Source organism: Pungitius pungitius, chromosome 18 (genome assembly GCF_949316345.1).
Source record: "Pungitius pungitius chromosome 18, fPunPun2.1, whole genome shotgun sequence".
Classification (NCBI taxonomy): Eukaryota; Metazoa; Chordata; class Actinopteri; order Perciformes; family Gasterosteidae; genus Pungitius; species Pungitius pungitius.
The window spans coordinates 566596-591563 of NC_084917.1; the positions used below are offsets into that span (position 1 = coordinate 566596).

The window sequence follows — 24968 nt, forward strand, 5'->3', positions numbered from 1 at the left end:
ATATTCAACTGAAACAACGAGCCGAGCTCGATGGCAAAACATAGAACAAAAATGTATTCTCTAAGACACCAGCTAACACAAAGTAATCCTCCGGACGGGGAAGTCTCCTCCTTGAAGAGGGAAGCTCGACAGGAGCCCACGGGATGCAGCCCCCGCGGCACGACGCTGGAGACCGGGCGGGCAGGACTAGGCCGTGCGTAGAAGGCAGAGGGGTCTTGAGGCTGCTGAACAGGGAAAGAACTCGACTCACAATAACAATCCGACAAGACACAAAGGGAACACATGCAAGATATAGACAGGGTGATTAGACATGACGAGAAACAGGTGTAACAGCAAATGGGGCGGGCACTGATTGAAATGAGTGGATGTGGATGGGAAGACTATGTGAGAAGTGGGTGTGTGCGCTAAGGTGAGACTAATGGGTAAATGAGTGTGTATAGCAGAGGGGAGGAGAGAGAGAGACCCGGATCCTGACACGTATTCCATGTTAGTATTTATTGATTTCTTCCCTCCGCAATCTTTTTGAGACATGCGCAGTACCACCTCCTGCCACTGTGAGGCAGCAGCGCGTCATCACCGCTCACCGGAAGTGCATCTTCTAATCTGGAAACGTCATTTAGTGAAACACAACAAACACGATGGCGTCTACAGACGGAGAAAGAAACCACGAAACGGGCCAACTGGAGCTGTATCCTTTGACCGGAAAGCTGTGTGCTCGTGTTTAAAGTCCTGTTTATCTCATTAAACGGATGAGGAACGGGACGGTAGCAGTATAGTTAGCTCAATGCTACATGCGTCGTTGGCCTCAATAACGTGGGTGGGTTCCCCTCGTTTCCTCTCCTCGTTTCCTTTCCTCTTCTCTTCTTGGCAGCGATTCATGCAGGATTTATTTTAAGGGCGAAATGCACCTTTAAATATGATGAACTAGAGTTATGCTCTGTAAGTTATTAGTGATCAACTCGTCGCCCCCTGCTGGTCACCACACAGAATGAAGCTCCTTAGCCCCCCCCACCTCTCAGCTCTCTGGACGTCCCCTTCCCGTCCCCCCGTGAGGCTGCCATCGCTCTGCGCTCTCTGTCTCCGGACCGCGAGCCGAGGAAAGGCGGCATCAGCAAACATCTGGCGGTGACCGGCAGCACGCTGTCTGTGTGAGGAAGAATGCCGCCTGACCTCTGACCTCCTCTGACCGCTGCCCTCCGACCTCTAACGTCTCCTTCTTTTCAGGAGGTGGCGCGCCGACGAAGCCCGAATCCTCAGAGTGTCGGTGAACTCGTTCCTGGATCACCTTACGCTCGTCATGGAGACCATGGAGATGTTCGGCCCCCCCGCTGCCCAGTGAAGCTCCTCGCAGGATTCAGGACGGTTGTTTGGTCCTCTGAAGCTCTTTGAGCTGCGAGAAGACGACCTCAAGCAAAGGGACCGCAGCTTCCATTCCCCTCTATGAAAGCAGATGTTCTTCTTCCTTCATGTTCCTGTCAGGGGGAACTGGGTCCACGTGCTCATGATGCCCTCCTGCGACCAGCAGAGGGAATGTGGAATAAAGACACCTCCTTTAGGCCTCACAGTTGGGGTTGAACCTTTGAGGAGGAAGTGAAGCTTTAACTCTTTACTCACTAAATTCAGACAGTTTAACAGACGATTTCTTGTTGATGATCAGTTCTTATTCCTTCACTTAAACTGTTTAATAATATTCGCTGGAATGAATATGGAGAGTTAGATGTTTACTTTGTCCTTCAATAAATAACATACAAAATACAAAAGTATTTCACTGGGCAGTACTCCAAAAGTGCAAAGGTCACAGTTCTGTATGAAAGACGTTAACCACAAGAAGGTTTAATGATGAGAGCCAATAAGATTTAAGTTGATATTAAATTACAGAATATATAGTCAGGCTTCTCCTTGCGTTCTGCTACCATTACAACAAACTTTTATGGGATCCAAAAATATGTTTCGTTAATGTATATTTTTAATCAAATGTCAGTCTTCCTAAAGATTGTTTTGATGAAGGAAAATGGCAAAAAACATTTGTTTGCCACAAACATTCTTTTCTGAATCTCATTGGTTGTTTGTGGAGGTAAATGTGCAGTATTTTCCCTTTGATTATATCAGCTGACTTTTAGGCTCCGCCTCTCGCCGGTGACCAGAGGTTTGCTCCTGGTTGGACTTTATTAAAGCAGCTCCTTTCATGGCCCCATAGGGAGGGTGAGAAGAAAGCTTTTATTGTGAAGTTTACAGGAAATGAACAGAACCCATTAACGATTGAAGGTTTGGTGGCTGTTTGATCGTCGCCACTCGAAAGACGATCAGCTCTTCCTTCAAGGTTCCTTTAAGGTTCCTCACATGATACGGAGGTGCTCACCATCACTGTATGAAGATAAATGAAGCAAACAGCAGAGATGTAATAGTTCAGTCCGATTGTGACGTGTCTCGTCATGTGACGCACAGAATGAAGTTCACGCTGGAGACCCAATCATTACACGTCTCCGTCCGTCTCCAACACAAAGTCATTTTCATTCATGCTCCTAGTCCTCTTTCCTTCTCATCTTTCCTTCCCCAATTCCTCCTCCCGTTGTGATCAGAAGTCGTCGTCGTCACAGATGTCCAGATACACATCGAAGGCTTCTCTGTTGCAGTTTCCATCCGGAGTGAAAACGTATTTATGAAACGTCCCGTCCACACAGATAGCTGCAGGACAGAAAAACAGCTATTAAGCTATTAAGCATTAAACCAGTTATTACACCAGTTATTAAGCATTAAACCAGTTATTACACCAGTTATTAGACATTAAACCAGTTATCACACCTGTTATTTGGCATTAAACCAGTTATTACACCAGTTATTAATCATTAAACCAGTTATCACACCTGTTATTTGGCATTAAACCAGTTATTACACCTGTTATTAGGCATTAAACCAGTTATCACACCAGTTATTAGGCATTAAACCAGTTATCACACCAGTTATTAATCATTAAACCAGTTATTACACCAGTTATTAATCATTAAACCAGTTATTAAGCATTAAACCAGTTATCACACCTGTTATTAGACATTAAACCAGTTATCACACCTGTTATTAGGCATTAAACCAGTTATCACACCTGTTATTAGGCATTAAACCAGTTATTACACCAGTTATTAATCATTAAACCAGTTATCACACCTGTTAATAGGCATTAAACCAGTTATTACACCAGTTAACCCTGTGTGACCTGGTTCCACTCTTCAGATATAAATAGCCACCATGTGTTCATGCTCATAAAGGTCACCGATGACACTGTTGACGTTCTTGGACGTGTTCTTCCCGAAGGCGCAGATGCAGGCGCACTCCGCCGGCACGGTGAAGCTGGCCAGCGACCACTGGCTGTCCACGTACTGACCGATCACAGGGCCCACCTTCCCCACCCGGGCCAGCCTGGTGGAGGGGGGGGGAAACGTGGTTACCATGACAACCGTCGCTGAGACAGCACGCTGCACTGGTCCTGTATTGAAGATCTGGGCTTACGCGGAGCGGCGGTTGAGTTTGGTGTCTTTGAGGGCAAAGATGTGCACGGTTCCTTTGTCGCTGGAGGCGCACAGGAAGGAGGAGTCGTGGCTGAAGTTTATGCTGAAACACACAAACACATCTTCCCATCGGTCGCACACTTCCTATTTCACAGGTTATAAACAGCGTGGAGCAGTCTGACCCGGTGACCCCCCCCCCCACAGTGCATACCAGTAGAGGGTGGCGGGGTCCGTCCCCCGGCGCAGCTCCACCAGCTTGTCCCTGGTGGTGGTGTCAAACAGGCGGATGAGCGTCCCCTTGCGGGACGCCGACGCCGCCACGCTGCCCGGCTGGTTCAGCGCCACGCAGGCGATCTCGCTCTGGTGGGCGTTGATGGTGAACGGCGCCGACGAGGTGCCGGGTTTGGTGTTGGTCAGGTCCTAAGGGTTAGCTTAGCGTTAGCTTAGCGTTAGCTGTGACCAGGTGAGGGTACTTGCTTGTCTGTGGACTTACGACCAGCTGCAGGCTGCCGCACTTGTGACCCGGGAACACCAGCAGCTGCTTCTCCAAACTGGGACACAGATCACACAGACCTGGGGACCACGGAGAGTCAAGGGTCAAAGGGTCAAAGGGTCCAATCTCCTTAAAACCGAGGTGTGTCTGTAGTGTGATTTGCATAAAAACACACTTTTAAATTCTTTTAATATTGGCTTTGATTAAACATTTGGGGGATGGGGGGGGGAGTATGAAGTTAACAAGATCATAATTCATCTGTAACATCTATTCTATATTCATGAAGAAAACACTACGTTTCACAGACTACCCCTGAACACATCACAGATGCGTTATTTTACAGAATATGTAAATGTTTCATTTGGGAGCAAATCAAAAATGAGACCCGTATAGTGAAAGGATTTGGATAAGCTCGTATCATATTAAGGACATTTTAACATGTTGAACCGAGTTGCTTTTTCCGATACACATGATGAGTTATTTATTTATTTATTTATCTTCAGCTTCTGGCTGGTCCAGAGCGCAGGGCTCCTGACCTTTGGGGTTGTCTCTGGTGTCGAACTCAAACAGCTTCACGGGGTCGTCTGGGAAACTGTAAACGTAGATCCTGTTCTTCAAAACGATGATGATCCTGAAGCAGAGACAACACATGAGTTGGTTTAAATGAAACAAAACAAACAACAACAACAACCACCACATGGGACTCACTTGTCGTGTCTCATGCGCACAGCCAGCACGGGTTTGGTGAAGGTGAACTCCAGGACCAGCTTGTCTTTGGGGTCACGGGACTCCCGAGCGTCGTCCCACACCAGAACTGAAGTCAGACAGCAACCGTCTACTTTTAGTTCATCACACACATTTTTTAATCTCACTGCTTTTGGAAGCATTCAAGTTATTCATTTATTTTTTAACTGATTCATTTTCCACCAATCAATAATTTATTTGAGTTGAGGATAAAAGAAGTTTGAAAAGTGTTTTGACTTTTTAGTAGAGCAAACAAATAATCAATAAATAAGACAAACAGAAGTGAAACGGTGTGAAGAGGAGAGAGAGAGTAAAACAGAAAAAGATCAATCTGATCAATAGAAATCATGTGTTTGTGATAAGAACCATCAGAAGTCAATAAGAGGCAACTCACCGGATATTTCGGAGAACTTGGGGTGGACTCCGCCCCCAACGACGGCCAGCAGGTTGGATCGGTGCAGCATGGAGCACGAGGCCACGCTGCCCACCTGCTCGTGGTCTACACACACACACACACACACACACAGCTCACCACCCGTCTCCTAGCAACACAACGCTTTGAGGACCATGTGACCCTGGTGATGTCATCTCACCCAGGTGACCTTTCTCCATCAGCGGCTCCACGTTGTAGATGCGGACCCCCGTCTCCATGGCGCAGCAGAAGCAGCCTGAGAGAAGAACAGTAGAAGTACATTTACTGAAGTACTGTACTTCTACTGCATCTCAGGGACAAATAGTACATTTATCTACCGGTTAAGATTGTTGCAATGAACACACAAAGATTTATTCTAAGCTGAACGGTTCAGTCCGGAAATCAATGTGAAACTAATTCAATGGTTTATATAATAAAATAAAGTTAAAGTGTGTTAGTTATTTATTTTCTAACAAATCATTTCCACAGTGTGATGTTAATACTTGCACTGTAACATAGGACTTCTATACTGTGATACTAGTACTTGTATTGTATTTATACAGTGTGATACTAGTACTTTTCTTCTAACAGAGTACATCTACAGTGTGATACTAGTACTTGTCTTCTAACAGTGTACTTCTACAGTGTGATACTAGTACTTGTACTTTAACAATGGGGTATTATTAATTCGTACTGCCGTAAAGGCTCTTGAATGTCGTGAGCGGCAGACTAGCTGTTAGCAGCCGTTAGCTCAGCCCGTTAGCCGTTAGCCGTTAGCTTACTCTGGTCCTGGTTGAACTGCAGGCTGTTGACGCCTCTCTGCTGAGCCATGGCGGCTTCCCTCCGGTTACCGGGGAGCTGCCGGTAGATGAGCGGCCCTTGATGGACGACCTGTGACGTAGCACAAACACGAACGTCTTGAGTTGAGCCACACTGTTGATGCGTTAGCATGTTAGCTAGCTAGCGCACCTCAGCTTGAGATAACAACCGGATATAAACGCGACATTTAAAGTATTTAAAGTCTCACCGTGAACACGAGACGACGCGAAGAGTTTAAACTCTGTAAACAGGACGAACGGTGAACAACAACAACAACAACAACACAGCGACTTGTTTTGCTTCCCCAGCAGTGACGTGTTTAACACCTGTTTCCGGTTCCCTTCGCTGCACATTATTTAAATACATCATATTAATGTAGGATTTAGGTGACTGGTTCCATAGAAGATTTTAAAATTTTTCATTTTCAAGCTTCTCGCCTACTACACAAAATGAACAAAATGACTGAGTTAGAAAAATTGAATTTTTTAGCTTCACATCCCATCATTTTGAAATGAATTACATTGAATTACCTGACGAAGGTTCTACCTGACGGAGGGTCAAAGTGTGCGTTTTGGTCAAATAGTTATAAAGGAGAAAACAAATCATTGATCGTTGATTCATACCAACAGACACTGATTGGTCAGAGCGGCTCACCTACAAGATTTGATTTTTAAACAATCTAAAATTGTAAATATTCAGACTAAAGATTGTTTTTAAATGTTAAATTACTTAGAATGTGTATGTTCATCATCACCTTTGTTCAGATATTATTCCTTGAATTCATTTAGTCAGAGGTCAGGAGCTCCTTTATGGCTTTTATATTTGTTGAAGAACAAAGAACCGCTCGATGAGACTTAGTGGGAACCGGAGACCCCTCCTTTGTAACGGACCCGCCCAGAACCAGACCGCTTACCAGTCAGTTATTGATCTGGAAGCTTCCTCCAGTGCTCTTTTTATTCTAAGGTTGACATTACAATGAAGATGCTTTGGGCTCAATGTAACGAAGGGAACAGCTTATTTAAAATAGTTTCTCCCCTCTGATGATAATCTGTAAATATTAAGCTTTATTTACTATTCATCCTCAGCATATTTTAGCAGTTTACCATTTCTTCATAAAGGTTTACGCCTTAATCAGCTCATTCAGATTTGAGTGACACGTTTGTTTTGATTAAAGACATTTGGATCCGTTTCCACTTTTTTTTTTAATAGACTCAGTCGACATTAAAACATTCTACAAACTGATGCAGAGTCTTTAAGGGTTCTTCTCCGAGCCGGTGTGGTTCTGCCCTCCAGTGGCGGCGTCCAGCCTCAGCGACGAAGAGGAGCTGTGATCTTCCTCTCTGTCAGAACCCGTCTGGTTGGTACTGTACTGGATCAGCCAGTAAGCGCCGGGTTCCTGGTCGTGGTCCTCATCCTCAGTGAGCTCTGCAGAGGAGAACAGAGAGGGCCCTGTGTACTAGTACCTTGCAGAGAGCAGTACAAGTACTTTGAGTACTGAAAGTACCACAGTTGTAGAGGAGGATGACCCTGCGGACGTCCAGCTGGGTCAGCTTCTCCCGCTGCCCCATGTTGGCCACCGAGTTGAGGGACACGAGGGTCGGGAGGCCGTTGGCTGAGAAGAAGTCGCTAACACAAAGAGAGCAAGGTTAGCGTGACAATGAGCACGCCTTCAGCGCGAGACCCCGCCCCCCCAGCGCAAGACCCCGCCCCCCAGAGACCTGCCGTAGTGCAGGATGGAGCGCACGTCGTAGCTCAGGCCCAACGTGTTCCCTCGGTACTGCTCGAAGTTTACCTCCTTGCCTGAAATACATCATACGATGCATTTGTGACATCACTGGCTAGCAGCCAATCAGGGACTAGTATGAAGGATCAGAGGTACTGCAGTAATCCTTCAGCTGGGACCAGCACACGCCGCCCCTACCCTCCATGATGTTGTCGGTCAGCACGGTGACGTGCGCCTCGCGGTCCATCCTCGTGTGCTCGTGGTGGAAGCCCAGTGCGTGGAGCACCTCGTGGGCCACGTTACCCACGTTGCACCTGGGGCCGACAAACACACTCTGCCCGCCGCCAATGTGGCCCACGTAGGACGCGCACCTGGAACGAGACCAGCGGTTTCCTGTCACATGACCACCAGATATGATCCGTGTAGTCTTCAGAATTACCCGGTGCCGACGACGAAGTCCAGGTAGTCGGGCTCAGTGGTCCTCTTGTGGAACGATAAGCAGGTGGGCTCAGACACCATCGCCATGGCAGCCAGGATGTCTGCTGTTCGACCAGCTGCAGAAAAGTTGGGGGGGGGCACCATCAGGAGGAGGCCCCAAAAAGAGACCCTTGACCACACGAGGGGCCGCTTACCCAACGGCGAGCTGATGGCGTACGGGACCCGAGTGGTCGGCCAGATGTTCTCCACCGCGTTCCTGTCACTCTGGGGGGGGGGGAACAGCCAGAGTTTGAGCCCCCCCATGCGGCTGTACTTGTACTCACTGCCCCCCCCCCCAATCCAGCTGTACTTGTACTCACTGCCCCCCCCCCCCATGCGGCTGTACTTGTACTCACTGCCCCCCCCCATGCGGCTGTACTTTTACTCACTGCCCCCCCCCATGCGGCTGTACTTTTACTCACTGCCCCCCCCATGCGGCTGTACTTTTACTCACTGCCCCCCCCCCCATGCGGCTGTACTTTTACTCACTGCCCCCCCCCCCATGCGGCTGTACTTGTACTCACTGCCCCCCCCCCATGCGGCTGTACTTGTACTCTCTGCCCCCCCCCATGCGGCTGTACTTGTACTCACTGCCCCCCCCCATGCGGCTGTACTTGTACTCACTGCCCCCCCATGCGGCTGTACTTGTACTCACTGCCCCCCCATGCGGCTGTACTTGTACTCACTGCCCCCCCCATGCGGCTGTACTTGTACTCACTGCCCCCCCCCATGCGGCTGTACTTGTACTCACTGCCCCCCCATGCGGCTGTACTTGTACTCACTGCCCCCCCATGCGGCTGTACTTGTACTCACTGCCCCCCCCCCCCCCCATGCGGCTGTACTTGTACTCACTGACAGCACCATGTCTCCCTCCACCACGGCCGTCGTCTCAGTCAGTTCTGTTTGAAACAACCAATTAGATTCTCTGTTGGAACTTTAAAACGTTTAAAACAAATATTGACCTCTGACCTTCTAGAGTCTCAGGGTCGGCCTGCATTGAATGCATTTCCTGGACGGCCCATTCCTCCCGAGGCGCTGTGGAAGACACATGCACAGGTGAGTAGGCGCTCACTTCGTCAACGCGGCGCTTTGAGCGGACGCGGCGTACCTCTGTGATCGTCGGGGAGGGGGCTGGAGCCGACTGAAACAGACCAAATGGACTTTAGCTCTATTAATCCAGATGTTTCAAACTGAGGTGGTTTCAAAAAGAGGTGGTCTCACCATGTGTGGAGGCCTGCAGGAGCACCGCGGCAAGGAGAAGACCCAGCATGTTCTCAGAGAGCAGAGTGAAGCTTCCACCTCCTCCACCCTCCCATTAAGTAACAGCAGCTGGAAGCTCCGCCCCCCTCTAACGAGCTCAGGGGAATACTAATCATCCACTAAACCAGATTTACTTCACAGCTGAAGTTCATTTGGGAAAAAATTCTCATCCCAATAGTTTTGTTTTATGTGATTATAGATTTAAACAAGGTATTATTATTCAAACACACGTCTTTTCGTTTGAATAAGGATTTTAATGACGAGGATTTGGGGGGCTGAGGTGTAAGATTGAATCATACTAATCTTATAATTATTTTACAATCCAACCAAGATTCAAAGACTTACAATATTTTTTTTAATCTTATTGTTTGTTTTTATTAACCCCGATACGGGTCACATTGGTATTTATCTGTACATGCTAATTTAATGTTAATATATTCTATAAACAGTCCAGTTATATTTACATATTTGGGTGGATGTAGTTCTTCTTAACGGACGACAGGCGGCGCTGAGCAGCTTCCTGACGGGTTGTGGTGAGGTAACGTAAACACACAGAAGAAGAAGAAGACCAAACACTTCCGGAGAAAATGTTAACACATGGGCTGTAAATATCTGACGGTAACGTTGTTTTTAACTTATTAAGAAGACAAATCGTATGCGAGAGTTGTATTTTAACTATGTTGTTATTAATATAACGTAAGTAGACTAGTGGTTACCTTCCGCTAAAAACGTTGCTAACGCTCTGTGTTGTGCTAGCTTAACTGTTAGCTTTACGTGCTAAAAGCAAAGTTATTTATCTCTTTTAATTGAATTACCTCAGCAGCGTTTAACGCTTTAAGATACATTCCCGATGTACGTGTTTTATTGCAGCCAGGGCACTAATTTTATATTTATATATATATATAAAATTTAGAGTTCGTCTGTCCCATCACTTTTATATTTTGCTATATAATTGCTCATCGAATAATAGTCTGTCCGCTTAGTGAATTACTCCTCCTTTTATCTCTTTTAAACTTCAGAAGGTGGAGTCATGACGAGGTGGGCCAGAGCCAACAATGTCCACAAGCACAAGCCAGCAGAGGCCACTCCATGGACTCAGCTGAGTGGAGGTGGAGGAGGTCAACACCACGGCGCCTCTAAACATGGACCCCAGAAGGACCATCTCAAAGGTGGAGGAGGAGGAGGAGGAGGTGGTGGTGGTCCTCACCCAGGCGGCCCTGATCGTGTTCCCCACAGGGACCACCTGAGAGGAACCCACCCCAGCGGATCGGCCGTGAAGAAACCGAACCGCCCGAAGAAGGACTACATCAGTGAAGACGTCAACGGCTTCCTGGAGTTCCTCCAGCAGAGCGGACGGCCGCTGCCCCGCGGCGACGGAGGAGGGGGGCGGGGCCTCCGGGAGGAGGTGGAGACGGCGCTGAAGAAGGACCGGAGAAGAGAGGACCGGAGGGTGAAGAGGCAGAGCGACAAGAGGAGCAACATGGTGGGTGGTGTAACGTTGAGGACCAAAGAGCTTCTGAGCTCATCACCGCTTCAGAAGAACTCTTTCAAGGATGTAGTTTTTAAATGATTTAAAACAATATGAGGTAAAATCTTCATAACTCAGTTTTATTTAATGTGCACATTTTAGTTCATATTGATCTATTGAATATAGTATTTATGACTATGATATATCCATGTTATCTACATTTTACCGATTACACCTGAATGCACCACGATGGCGCCTTGTGTTCATCGAGCAGAGCCTGAATGCATCACAACGTAACTGAAGCGAGGTCCTGTCGGTTAGCCGTTGATCTACTCCACCCTTAAACCACTCTGCCGTCTGATGCCTCCTTCTCGTCTCCTTGTCTCCTTTCCTTTCCCCTCAGCTCTGCTTTAACTGCAGAAAGCCCGGCCACGGATTGGCCGACTGCCCGGAGGCGGAGCGCGACGAAGAGATGGGCCGCGGCATCTGCTACCGCTGCGGCTCCACCGAGCACGAGATCCAGAGGTGTCGAGCCAAAGTGGACCCGGCTCTGGGTGAGGACGCGGCGGGGACTCGGTAGGAGAGGCCCGTGCGTTCGATGGCTGCTCACTGACCCCCCCCCCCCCCACCTCCTGTTGTGTTTCAGGGGAACATCCGTACGCTAAGTGCTTCATCTGCGGTCAGACCGGACATCTGTCCCGAGGCTGCCCGGACAACCCGAAAGGACTCTACGCCCAAGGTCCATATTCCCCGCAGACGTGAACCTGTCAATCTTCTGATTCTTCTGTGTTTGAACGAGCGTCTCTTCCTGCAGGAGGCTCCTGTCGGGTCTGTGGCTCGGTGGAACATTTCCAGAAGGACTGTCCCGAGCACCAAGCTGCAAGTGAGTTCAATGACATTATGGGTCGATGCACTATTACACTTATTGATACATGAAGTTATTGATAGATTTTGTTTATGGGTGTTTCTATTTCATGACGGTTTAACTCTTAACTTTGTCTTTGGGTTTCTGCTTTTCTCTCAAAGCTTTTTGTTAGTTCTGTTTTTAAATGTCCTATAAAATGACTATTTTCATGTTTATAATTATACATTATTTATTATATATTTAAAATTATTCCTAATTTTTTAAATATAGTTATTGATTATCTGAAATGAAACACGTGAACACACCTCATGATGATGATGTCATGACCCTTCCTGTGGATATGGGTGACGAGCACTGAGGCAGGATTGGAAATGTCAGATGTTCCTCACTGAGTGAAGAGGCTCCATGATGTTCTAGTCTGTAATGCTAAGGAAAGGAGCCTCAATGCTTCCTCACGTAGCTCCTTCAGCCTAGGAACCACTGGAGCATCCTTTACTGAAGGAAAGGAGGTATCTCTGTCCCACATTATTTAAATAGTATCGTATCATTGGTCCGTTCAGGAGGAATATGGATCATGTGACTAACCGCTTTGTGTCTTCTTCATGACTCTGTAACGACACATGAAGGCATCTCAGAGGCTTCTTTGTCTCCTCCATCACAACTACCCAAGGTCAACCTTTCCTTGACCCAGTGACCTTTCCACAAAGGTCAAGGAAAGATGTTCATGTCATTTTTTGACAATTTGAATCCAGCCAGAGAGGTTATAGTTGAACAGTTGGTGGAGGATATGACGGTTGCCATGGGGATAAGCCCCCGGCCCCCAAACCAGTAAGGCTCTGTAGACCTCGGTGATGTTGAAGATGTTGATTCTTCTTCTTCCCTCCAGCGAGCGCGCTGACCCTCCCCTGGATGTCCAACAACATGAGCGCCGACCACGAGGACGTGCACGTCCCCGCCAAGAGGCCCGCCCCAAAGCAGACCAAAGTGGTGAAGTTCTGACCCCCCCCCCCCCCTTCAATAAAGGTCTTCTTTTGCTTTTGGCGGTGTCACTTTGTTTAATAAATGCCATTTGTTTCAAATCGGATTTATTGGTTCATTATTTCCTGCCACTGGGGGGCAGCACTGTGTCGCCCTCATGAGAAGGTCAGTTATGAAGAGCTCAGGCAGCAATATTCAGGACATCAGATGAAAACATGAAACCATGAAGTTGGTTTTATATATATATATATATATATATATCATTCTCAGCTCTTGTCTTCTGCTGCTTCCAGTGCAGCTCGTTCTACCCCTCAGGCTCATTATGGAGACCCACCTGTGGACTTTATATTTTATTACCTATACTGCTCTACGTTCACTTTGTGTACTTTAGTATTGTATCGTTTGTGACTCCTTCTCCCACAATATTCATATTTCCATCTTATAAAGTTCTGAGTTCTTCTAAACGAGCAACTTGAATGTCTTTTTCTTACTATTGTCCCCGTCTCCTAGCAACACACAACGTCTGGTTCTGACCTCCAGTCAAAGGTGTTGTGTAGCTGGAGACACACAATGACCCGCACAGTGATGGGACGCCGTGAGGTCGTCCTCGTGGGACAGGGACTCCATCGAGGACCTTTACGAGCTCAGTTTAAGCAGAACCATCCTCGCTGGCTGAGGGCTTCCCCCGAGGGCCCGACCCGCTCATTAGACCCGAGTCAGATCCACACGGGGGCTTCAGGTCCTCTGTCATTACCGCCTCACTTTCATCTGCTCCACCACTCGGGGACCCTCCAACGGAGTAACGACCTGCTGCTCCAGCTGTAGGGACCCAGCACTTCCTGTCTGCCCGAGGACCTGACCCATCAGGACCCGACCTCTGGCTGGGTTTATGGTCTCAGGCTCTAGTTTCAAGTCGTCTTGTTCGTTTAGTGAATTATTTGGAGTCACACAGACCATAAGGGGATGCTTCAGGGCGGGGCTACTCGCTGATTGACAGGTCGACACCAGAGACGTGTCCTCAGCCCATATATGGTCACTTCCTGTGAAGTGGTATTTGTGGGTGTTTGTAGCAGTGACGTCAGTAAATATCCAGGTTTCTGCTTCTCATGGATTTATAATTAGAGTGAACCTGAGAGGAGCTGCAGCCCCCAATGAGCTCTGCAATGTTACTGTGAAGTTTTACCACTTTCACAGTTGTTAAATGCAGGTTTATTGGGGCTGACCCGGTTTAAGAGTCGGGGGTCTTCAAGGGTCCCTGCAAGGGCTTATGGGTAACTCCTGTTAAAGAGATCTCAAACTAGAGCGAACTACAGTTTGGAAAGTAGTCGCTGGGATTGTAAACAAATACAAGATTATTGTTAAAACTTTTCACTTGTTGCTTGTTACTAATCATCTGTTTTAGAACCAAAGTCGATCATCTGAGCTGGAAGGAGATCCAGATCGTTCTTTAGGTGTTTGGTGAAGAATGTTGAGGTGATGATGGCCACGTCTTGATGGTGGGTCCGTCTTCTGGGGATGATGAACGTGTGAAAAGATTCTCACAATCCAATAAATAGACGTTGAAGATGTTTCACTCAAAAATCCAACTTCTGGTGAGAGGAGAATTCAGGGGACCAACAAAGTATGAATGTCATGAATGTCTGTCTAAAATCAAAGTAACAATCGATCAAATACTTGGTGAGATGATCAATAAACATCACAGGAACCTCAGGGAGGTTCTTCAGACATCCATCCTGTGGGGATCGTCAGTGGATGATGTCATCACAACTGCTGAGATGTTTCACTCCAAAACACCCCACTCTGAATGCATGGTGACCCTAAAGGGAAAGTCGTTGTCTCTGGATCACGTCGGTGTGATATTTCATCACGAAGAAGGTTCTCATGGTGACTCCAGAAGACCAAGCGTGGGTCCAGCTGTTGGACTCGTTCGTCCTCTGGGGACCAGGAGCGTCTCTGGAGTGTATCTTCACAGTCAATCTGTACAAGCAGCATCATGACGTTAGTGCGTCGCTCATAGTCGTCGTCGGGGGGGGAATCGGTCGCTATGACGACAGGACGTCCGAGGTGTAAACAGAGAGACAGCAGAGGGGGGGAGGGACCTCCCCCCAGCTCCTCCTAAAGTGGATCCAGGAGACCTCAGTGAAAGAAGCCTTTGTGCCTTTGTTGCACACACACACACACACACACACACACACACACACACACACACACACACACTCCTCTGGATGAAACCTGTGGGGTAAATTGTTCAATCAGCCTCAGTAGCAGTTGTGCAGATGTCTGGCTGCAGTTTACCTTTGACTTCATGGGAGAGACCACTGGGGGGGGGGGGGGGGGTTAGACTGCAGTAGCCCCCCCTCCTCAATTACTTTATGCAACCAGGGAGTCCCTGGAGCAAAAGCTCCTCTACTTCACATCAGCAGAGTAGAAAAAGAGTCTGTTTAAGTCAGTGAGTCAGTGCCGAGCTTCAGAGGCCAAAGAAGCACAAACAACATGGCGTGTCCTTCTGTGGAAGCTCCTCTTGATTTATTGCCTCAGTAAACATTGTCCACATCTCTATTTTCAAGTCTTGATGTTCATTTAGTAGATTATGGTCCATTTAGAGTCAAACAGAGCAGGGTGCTTTAGGGCGGGGCTACACAATGATTGACAGGTCAACCCCAGAGACGTATACGGCATCTCAACCTCCTCACTTCCTGTTTACTGGTCGCAAAGAAAACAAGAAAGTGACCTCAAAACTACATAGAGGCTGGATTTGAATTGTCAAAAAACAACCTCCTAAACTCCTTTCCTAACCTCCTTTCCTAACCACCTTTCCTAACCACCTTTCCTTGACCTCTGTGGAAAAGGCCACGGGGTCAAGGAAAGGTGGTTAGGAGAGTCGATGAGGAGTTAGGAAAGGACAAGGCGGTGTTTAGGGATGGACTCCTCTTCCACGTAGGTGTGATGGAGGTGACGTCACAAAGAAGCCTCTGAGATGCCTTCAGGTGTCCTTACAGTGTGAGTCATGAAGAAGACACAAAGCTTCAAAGCTTTATTAACATCACGCTAACGGTTAGTCACATGATCCATATTCCTCCTGAACGGACCAATGATACCACACTATTTAAATAATGTGGGACAGAGATACCTCCTTTCCTTTGGTAAAGGATGCTCCAGTGGTTCCTAGGCTGAAGGAGCTAAGTGAGGAAGCATTGAGTCTCCTTTCCTTAGCATTACAGACTAGAACATCATGGAGCCTCTTCACTCAGTGAGGAACCTTCCTGAGAACATCTGACATCTCAACAAGAGGCGTCGGCATGACTACGAATAATATCATTATTATTTAGATGAGCCTTAAATCAACAAGAGGACATCACAAAGTAGGACACTGCCTCACATGCACTTCCTGTCTGAAATGAGACAAAACAAGATAAACAGGAAGGAATTACTGCAGGGATCCAACATTTAATCAAACACTTCAGGGGAGGAAACCAGAGCTGAAAACTAATATCTATCAGATAACAATAAAGACTTAACGGTTCAATTTGTTTTGTGTTTTCATCTAGAAGAAGAATATAGATCCTGCTGCTCAGGGGGGCTGTGGCACCAAAGTAGAATAAAGGAATTAAGAAGAATTAATTAACTTCCTCACAGACGTCTTTCTAAAGACCGACTGAATGAGGAAGGATTTAAAAATATCTACTTTACAGGGAAAGTTGCTTTTAATACCATTGTTTTATGTGTTGGTTTTATTGCTGTCTCTGTTTATGTGCTGGTTTTACTGTAAAGTGTTTTTTAGTAGCCTACTGTGTAAAGCACTATATAACTTAAACATATTATTATTTAGGCTATGCTTTGCCTCACGATGTAGGCTGATAAGTGCCTTAACGGTGTGTAAATGGTGTAGAAATGACTTACAGGATGCTGCTCACATATTTGATCTAAACTGATTTTAGCAGTTAAAAAAGCACTGGGGGGTGTCAACTCTCTGCTGCTAATGTAGCCGAGGGTTATGGTACGCCTATACTTGGGTTAATAAAAAAACAACAACACGGCTCCCGTTCTGCGCCACGCCGGCCGCAACTTTATTACCCGTCACTTTTACTTCACCACCTTGAACCCTTCCTCTACTTCCTCTCCTCCTTCACAATAAAAGAACTTACACCGGAAAAAGAGTGCAATAATAGCTTACACTAACATTAAATATTCCGTTTTATTGATTTTAAAGGTGTCGAGTAAGACTTGTTAAAACAAGTAATGCAGATAATAGTATTAATAATAATAACAATACAAAGAAGGGACAAAAAGTAGGATGTTTAGAACGTTTAGTATTTGTTTATTTACACGAGTCCACCGGCTCCGTCGCTTGATGATGACGTCAGAGCCAATGGCGCCGCTACAGCTGTGTCGGCCCATGAATGAGAACCAGGTGACTCGTTGAGGACCAGCCGCCCGCAGGTGAAGTCTGAGGTGAGACAACAGCGGAGACAACAGCGGAGACAACCACGGTCTCCTTCTTCGTTTGTGTAGAAATGCGTAGCTTCCGCCTCTTGTGTTTACCAACAGTTAGCAGCTAAGTTAGCAGCTAAGCTAGCAGCTAAGCTAGCAGCTAAGCTAGCCCAGCTGTCAACATTCTGTGTGCTTCTGGAGGAGAGAGAAGTATTCAGACCCTTTACTGCAGTACAATTACCGCGGTGGAAATACTCCACTACACGTACAATCCCTGCATGTATTACCTGACTGAAGTAGAATGCACATAAAGTAAAAGTAGTATGTATGTGATGCTTGCTCCTTGATGGCCTTAATCTAAAGAAAATGCTTTGTTCTTTGAGCTCATCTGAAAACAGATTAAAACAGTTTAAAGAAACTCGCGCTAGTTTACTTTACTCCGGGTTGTTCTGTTTAACGCTGTTCCTCTGCCCTGGAATGTGGCAAATACACAATAAGTCATCCTTCTGGCATCCATCAACCTTTTAAAGCTTGATCCTGCAAGTCCGACCTCATGGTTCCACCGTAGTGGACGGCGTTCTCCATCTACCTGGTGCACACGGTTTGTGGCTCCCAGGTGTTCATTACATTACATGTCACATGTTCACATGGAAGAGGCTCTCTCCTTGGTGTTGTGAGGATGCCGATGAAGGCGGTTCAACAATTACCAGACGCTCCTTCCAGCCTTCGCTCATATCAAATGGATAAAACCAGTTGATTTCAAGGAAAACCAGTTAAAACTAGCTGTGGAGTAGAATCCACCTGTTCTCCTTCAACAATACAACAGTACATCGTACTTAAAGGTGCATATTAAATGCATCCTGAAGGGAAACACTCTTCTTTGGCTTCGCTAAATATGTTATTGTATATTTTAAATGTCATTGGAAATGTTCAGATTGGTACTTCTTTCTGTTCTACATTAACGGTTGCTATTGGCAACGACTTTTTAAACGGAATAAAACAGAAAAACCAGTGCATTGTTTTTGTGTTGTTGTGTGTTGTCTGCAGGGATGGAAGTGTCGGTGCGCGAGCTCCGCCTCTCTTCAGAGCCTGACTCCTCCTACTTCCTCCGGGTGGACTGGAGGGGGCGGAGCTTAGGCTCGGGCTTCCGCTTGCTGCTGACTGATGGACAGAGCGCTTGGAGAGGAGACGGTAGGAGGAAGGTTCTGGTCACCTAACAGCAGAAGCACCAGCTGACGATGACCTCGTGAAAAGGCTCCAGAATGACCGCTAATTCCTGAAAGGCCAACCCTATGTCACATGGTTGCTACAGACAAACTTAGGCTTGAAAATTATTTTAAAAGATTATGGGGTTTCCTGTATCGCTTCAACTACAACCCCCCCCCCCCCCCCCCTCGTATTCATAAATATGAATTGTTTATCAATTCCGGCACGCTGCAGCCCTCTGAACCCTCCAGGTCCTCTCTGACCCCCCAGTGAGCGAGGCGGAGGTGCGCGAGGAGGCGGAGGAGCTGGAGATGCAGACGGAGCGCTACGTCCAGGACCTCCGGCAGGCGCTGACGGAGGCGGAGACCTCCGGCACCTACAGCTTCGCCCTGACTCCGCCTCCACCCGACCGCCGCGAGGCCGTCACGCTGCAGTACGAGAAGGTCCAGAAGGACATCTCGGTGAGTCACCAACAATTTAATTTCATCCACGGGCGGCGACATGATGTGTGGAACAAGAGGCTCGTCTTCTGCCCACGCTGTCCACTCCCCCCCCCCCCTCTATCGCCTATCAGTTTACTGGTCTGGTCTGGCCGGCTTGACCCTTCGTCTCTGAATCTGAAGATGAATGTTTACAGCTTTGTGAACACACTGAACGCACTGAATGAACCCGTTGCCATGGCAGCCGTTGCCGAATGGAAACCTGAGTGTTTCAGTAAAAAGGGAAATGAATCAAAGCTTCTGTTGTAGCGTTGGATTCTTCTCTTGCTCAACGTTATGAGTCTTACATCTGTGACGTCCTAATATCATAATGCACACACACACACACACACACACACACACACACACACACACACACACACACACACACACACACACACACACACACACACACACACACACACACACACACACGTGGTTTTGTAGGAATCGATACTTCGGGCTGCCGTCGTCATGGTAACATATTCGGGTCAGACGGGGGCATCCAGATGGACCTTCTCTTACCCTGGTGGTCCGTTCCTTACAGTTCCGGTTGGGTTCTGCTCGGCTGACGGCCGACCCGCAGCCGGCGGAGGCGGTGAGAAGGTTGCTGATCCACAGCCTGCAGAGGGGAACCAGGCTGGAGAAGCACAACCAGAGTCTGCAGGAGGAGAAGCAGAGGCTGACCCAGGAACAGCGTCGCATCGCTGCAGAGTGAGAAAACCACACATGAAACGGGACAAACTTGACTAGAACGATGAATAAAGCCCAGAACCCTTTGTGTCCCGTGTGTGTTTGTGCGTCCCTGCACCTTGAAGCCTGGAGCGTTACGCCGCAGGGAAGGAGGCCCTGGAGGCGGAGCTCTACTCCCGCTTTGTTTTGGTCCTCAACGAGAAGAAAGCAAAGATCCGCAGTCTGCTGAAGGAAACCAGGTGTTTATTCACGCTTCCATCCTGCAAACATCTGCTCTTCTGGCCTCCTAACTGAAAGGCACTTGCTTTGGGTCAAACCGGGTTCAGCACCGGAGTGACGCGTCTCCACTTCCTCGCTGTCCTCGTAACGCTCTGCCAGCTTCCAACGTGACAAATGATTCAGCCGCACGATGTCCACACTCGTGAACCTTCCTAGTTGCTCAAGAGCTGCGGCTTCTGTTTCCGTGGTTACTGTGATTCATCTCCTCTGCACTGTGAGTCATGTGACTCTTTATGAATGTTTGGAGGTGATTTTTAGACAATTGTGAATCGTTGTAGTTCTGGGGGGCAGAAGGAGGAGCAGCAGGAGGAGGAGGAGGAGGAGGAGGAGGATGAATATGGAGGAAGCACTGATGAAGAGCCAGAGGAGGCGGAGTCGACTTCATCCCCCAGAAGTAAGACCTTTTAACCTTTAACCTCCTCAATGTGAGTCAGGGCTTTTGTATCTCCAGGATTCATCTGATTTAAACCTTTATGTTGAAAAGGTGGATTTATTTTTACTTCTATTTTAATCTGCAGACTTTAATGTAACTTTATGTCCTTCTTCACCTCGTCGCTTATTGATCCTTTAAAGTGAGTTTGACTCGTCAGCAGTGAGGAACGTCTCCGCCTTCCCAGAATGCTCTTTGATCAACGCGTTGTGTGTCATGAGGAGCATTGACTTATTCTACAGGATATAAAACCGACTTTACTCGACCTCCACTCGGCGTTATTCTCTGATTCCTCAGGACGCGGCGCTGCGAGCCCATTGGACGGCGGCCTGAGGGACCTCCCAGACGTGGCCCCGAGCCGCAAGCGGCGCCTCCGTCACCTCGGGCCCCCGGAGGCGGAGCCTCAGGGCGCCCAGAGGAAGAGGTACGGCCCAGTGTTTGCTGTGACAATGTAGAGCGGCCTCTTCTTCTTCTGTGGTTTACTGGTCGGGTGGGACACCTCCAACACTTTATTGTTGCTGGAAAGGCCCCTCCCTTCCAGTTATAAACTAGTTGATGGTTCCACTCAAACATCATAGACGTTCTCCTTTGGTTCTGACGTGGGGGAGGGGCGCGCTGTGATTGACAGGTCTTTGTGTCACTCCAAATAATGTCGAATCTTTCCAGACATTAAAACCCTCCTAAGGAGGCGCTTCAGGACGCACCGCCTGACCTGAAGAGGTGACCTCTGGTTTCTGATCTTCTCGGCCTCCCCATGAGAAGGGAGGTTGGCGTCAGAGGAGCACATCAGATGAGGTCACTTCCTGTTTTCTGGTTGAGAAATAACAAAATGGACATCCACGAGCCAAGGGGAGTTGTGGAGGAAGAAGAAGGTCGTGAAGCTCCCGTCCAGCATTCCTCTGAGCTGCACAGCGGCCAGTTGAAAGAGCTCTTTTTCCACGAGGACTTTATGTGGACACGCGGCTCCACTAACGAGGCCGGGGGGGCGGGGGGCATCGGGGTGGGGGGGCGGGGGCTCCTGTGGTCACGGGTCACACATTGGATTTTGCTTCCCTTCATGTGGAGAGTTTGGTTTCTCTTTCCCTGAATCCCACAAACTACTGTTGGAGGTTAATCTGAAATGATGCTTCCTTTGTCCTCTCCTACCCATGACTCCTTGTTTCCTGACTCCTAAGCATTTGAGTTAAATGTGTCAGGATCAATATTTTAATCATAGATTTGTTATAAGAATCATCATGTTGGTTTGTGGACGTTATGAAGCTGTGAGTTCGGCAATTTACTCGCCACCAGTAGAGTCATTTCCTCATAGACGTCTATGGGAGCAGAGGAGTCGCCCCCTGCTGGTCACTACACAGAAGTAGAGTCATTTCCTCATAGACGTCTATGGGAGCAGAGGAGTCGCCCCCTGCTGGTCACTACACAGAAGTAGAGTCATTTCCTCATAGACGTCTATGGGAGCAGAGGAGTCGCCCCCTGCTGGTCACTACACAGAAGTAGAGTCATTTCCTCATAGACGTCTATGGGAGCAGTCGCCCCCTGCTGGTCACTACACAGAAGTAGAGTCATTTCCTCATAGACGTCTATGGGAGCAGAGGAGTCTCCCCCTGCTGGTCACTACACAGAAGTAGAGTCATTTCCTCATAGACGTCTATGGGAGCAGAGGAGTCGCCCCCTGCTGGTCACTACAGAGAAGTAGAGTCATTTCCTCATAGACGTCTATGGGAGCAGAGGAGTCGCCCCCTGCTGGTCACTACACAGAAGTAGAGTCATTTCCTCATAGACGTCTATGGGAGCAGAGGAGTCGCCCCCTGCTGGTCACTACACAGAAGTAGAGTCATTTCCTCATAGACGTCTATGGGAGCAGAGGAGTCGCCCCCTGCTGGTCACTACACAGAAGTAGTCATTTCCTCATAGAAGTCTATGGGAGCAGAGGAGTCGCCCCCTGCTGGTCACTACACAGAATGACGCTTTAACACAAGAAGCTCTGACTTCACTCTAAAGAACATGAGGTCATACATATATTGAACAAAGTAAAACGTTTTTAGAAGAGAGCTCACTCGTCACGGAGCCTCTCTTCCTCCCTGAAGAATCTAAATCCCAGGTGACCCCCCCCCCCCCCCCCAGACCCCCAGACAGCCAGAGAGGCAGAGCGAGAGTCTAAATCATTACCAACTGGACGCGCTAGCAGCGCCGGGCTGCTGGAAGCGGTTAGCAGGGAACAGGAGACGAGCTCACTGGGGAGGACCACCGGAGCCCCGAACACATGGCGGGGGGGCGCCCCCCCCTCCTAGAGGCGAGGTTAAGCTCTGCATTGGGGGGCCCCCACACGGAGCACCAATTATGTTCTAGTTTCTGTAGCTTAAGAAACTGAACCAGGATCCGTTTGATCAAACCCAAAGAACTCCTAGAGATCCTTTGGACCGGATGACGGGCGGAGAACCGGGTCGCGGTCCAGTCGGTTTGGTTCCCTCTCAGAGCGCTGCTTGAATCAGCAGTAGGTGAGAGATGAGCAGAACTTTATCAACGTCCTCCATGCGTCACAGAGCCTTCTCTTCATGGATGACGCGTCGATCTGAAGGACGAGTCAACGGGACCACGACGAGGACCCTTTATTTCAGCACGGTTCCACCCAGAGAAGCTCGGATTGATACAGCAGCATCAGAGGGTCACATGACTTCACGTCGCAGAAATCTGAGCTTGCGACGTCCGAGAAACGCTGACGAGTGACATCACGGCGACTTGGCCCACTTCTTGTGTATGGTCCATGGGCGGGGCCAGTTCATCCCACCCCGGGTTTCTTCAGTCTTCATGCTAAGCTAAGCTAAGCTAAACTAAGCTAAGCTAAGCTAATCTAAGCGCTGCCCGACTCCAGCAGCCAATCGACTGCTTCTTCTGCTCATGTGGCCTTAGTTAAGCGGTCTTTTCTCTAGTGATGGATTGAAAACACAATAGCTGTAGGACTGCCAGCTCCCCCCCCCCCCCCCCAAACATTTACCAGGCCCGACCCCCCCAACACAAAGGCCTCTCTTCTGCAGCTCAGAGGCAACCATCCAGCTGCTCATCAGCTCCTGGACAGATGGATGGCACCGCTTACGGCCATCTGCATGTGGCACAGTTTACAGTCGCTGGCACTGGAGCTCGGACTGAGCCCCCCCGACCCCCCCCCCCCCCCCCCCCCGCGCTTTAAACAACGTCAGATTGAGTCGCGTCTTTGGAAGCATTTCTTAAGAGTCACATCCAAGAAAAAGGAGCGAAGGGGAGAGAGCGTCGTTTCTTTGACTTTAGAATAAAAGCATTCAACGATATCCAAGATCATCACAGAGCGGATTCATGTCCTCTCTCCTCTGCTTCTAGCTTCAGATATCCAGGAGGTCTCTAGACAGTGAATGATGGTCCTTTTGGAGTCAAACCGGCCATAAAGCAGGAGATGTTTTGGCTTCAGCTGGATTTACTTGTTTAGACCCATTTTTAGATTACAAAGGATTCATGGAAACACCTTAAGGAACCCTAGAATATATTGAATGATTACTAAAACCTCCTTAATCAATACTGGAACTTCCTTTGCAATCAATGCCACTTAAACCAACATGGGGTTACTAGAACTACCTTAATCCAACCTGGAACCATCTTGAATATCACCAGAACTACATAATTAACTTTTTTAACCTCCTCAAAGATCACTAAACTCTTCTTAAAATCCCAAATGATGCCTTGAACCACCTTATTGAAACCCTGGGACCTCATGAAGAATCACTAGAACTAAATCAAGCCCAGAACTTAAAAGGATCACTACAAACCTCCTGATGGACAACTAGAAGCACCGTATGGAACCTGAGGGTCTTCCAAAGAATCACTAGGACCCTGAAGGCACTAAGCCCCATCATGAACGTGTTGACTTGAGTCCTTCAGAACACAAGAACTGCTGATGGACGTCTCTCCTTCTCCTCCTCGTTCCTTTAGCTTCATCCTGTCGTGTTTCTCCTCAACATCACATGTGTTTCTAGTCTTGTTCCTTATGCGCCACATGATGCACTTCCGTCTCTCCAGGAAAACGCTGCTGTAAACCACCCTCATTTGTGTGTGTGTGTGTGTGTGTGTGTGTGTGTGTGTGTGTGTCACAGGGCCGACCCCCCGCAAGCATCCAGTAAGCAGCAGACCCCCCCTCAGCGCCCCTCAGAGGCAGTGACGTCTGCAGCGGAGGACCTGTTTGAAGACTTCTAACCCTTAGAAGTCTTGATGCTGGTTCCATCACCAGAACCTCCTACTGGATCACTACACCATTTGGAACCCCAGAGGACCTCACGAAGAATCACTTGAAACATCTCAAGACCCCTGAAAGGACCACCAGAACCCCCTAAAGGACCCTTTAGAACCTCTGGAGATCTTCTGCCATGAGTCCACACAAAGCCTAAATGTGTTCCTCCATCACTTTGATCTTTGGTCGGCATAATAATGTATTTAAAAAACCCTTTTGTATCTGTTTCATGAACTGGAAACTAATGGTGATAATTATAATATTTTATCATTTACAAAACCAAACATTTTTAACATTTGAACCAATAAACTGAAGATTTTGCATTTTTATATGATGTCATTAAAAAATTTTCACTGAAGGAGCAGCGCCTGTGTCTCTTTGACCCCCCCCCTGAGGGAGGGCGGTGTTCACTGGGCGGAGGCCCCTCCCCCCCCTCCCCCCTGATAGTAGCTG

At 48.1% G+C, this 24968-nt stretch overlaps 5 protein-coding genes across 6 annotated transcripts; 3 read left to right on the forward strand and 2 right to left on the reverse strand.

The window, feature by feature from the left end:
* Positions 1-577: 577 nt before the first annotated feature.
* Positions 578-1870, forward strand: LOC119226881 (EKC/KEOPS complex subunit LAGE3). Its single transcript, XM_037485232.2, has 3 exons — positions 578-688; positions 1020-1148; positions 1225-1870. The coding sequence occupies exons 1-3, from the start codon at positions 639-641 to the stop codon at positions 1337-1339; spliced, it is 294 nt and encodes a 97-aa protein (XP_037341129.1). The 5' UTR covers positions 578-638; the 3' UTR covers positions 1340-1870.
* Positions 1871-2181: 311 nt separating this feature from the next.
* On the reverse strand, positions 2182-6326 carry wdr45 (WD repeat domain 45). Of its 2 annotated transcripts, none has more exons than XM_037485230.2 (11): positions 6180-6326; positions 5935-6043; positions 5334-5408; positions 5135-5239; positions 4705-4810; positions 4533-4627; positions 3997-4076; positions 3715-3923; positions 3505-3606; positions 3269-3414; positions 2182-2685 (listed from the first exon to the last, which is right to left on the reverse strand). In XM_037485230.2, exons 2-11 carry the CDS (start codon positions 5981-5983, stop codon positions 2576-2578), a joined length of 1077 nt encoding a protein of 358 aa, XP_037341127.1. In that variant the 5' UTR covers positions 5984-6043; positions 6180-6326; the 3' UTR covers positions 2182-2575. The 2 variants fall into 2 exon arrangements, with proteins under 2 accessions (XP_037341127.1, XP_037341126.1); XM_037485229.2 differs by having other exon boundaries at positions 3243-3414.
* An 897-nt stretch (positions 6327-7223) lies between these two features.
* Positions 7224-9489, reverse strand: LOC119226792 (zinc metalloproteinase nas-4). Its single transcript, XM_062559004.1, has 10 exons — positions 9393-9489; positions 9280-9312; positions 9141-9206; positions 9024-9070; positions 8327-8396; positions 8134-8248; positions 7893-8065; positions 7690-7771; positions 7467-7597; positions 7224-7396 (listed from the first exon to the last, which is right to left on the reverse strand). The coding sequence occupies exons 1-10, from the start codon at positions 9439-9441 to the stop codon at positions 7224-7226; spliced, it is 939 nt and encodes a 312-aa protein (XP_062414988.1). The 5' UTR covers positions 9442-9489.
* A 421-nt stretch (positions 9490-9910) lies between these two features.
* Positions 9911-12848, forward strand: zcchc9 (zinc finger, CCHC domain containing 9). Its single transcript, XM_037485580.2, has 6 exons — positions 9911-10049; positions 10451-10914; positions 11303-11453; positions 11546-11638; positions 11714-11782; positions 12651-12848. Exons 2-6 carry the CDS (start codon positions 10462-10464, stop codon positions 12761-12763), a joined length of 879 nt encoding a protein of 292 aa, XP_037341477.2. The 5' UTR covers positions 9911-10049; positions 10451-10461; the 3' UTR covers positions 12764-12848.
* Positions 12849-17083: 4235 nt separating this feature from the next.
* LOC119226888 (DNA repair protein XRCC4-like) lies at positions 17084-24876 on the forward strand. The gene is made up of 8 exons (XM_037485239.2): positions 17084-17194; positions 18221-18364; positions 18650-18840; positions 19406-19572; positions 19677-19790; positions 20109-20224; positions 20558-20684; positions 24382-24876. Exons 2-8 carry the CDS (start codon positions 18223-18225, stop codon positions 24479-24481), a joined length of 957 nt encoding a protein of 318 aa, XP_037341136.2. The 5' UTR covers positions 17084-17194; positions 18221-18222; the 3' UTR covers positions 24482-24876.
* The last annotated feature ends 92 nt before the right edge of the window (positions 24877-24968 follow it).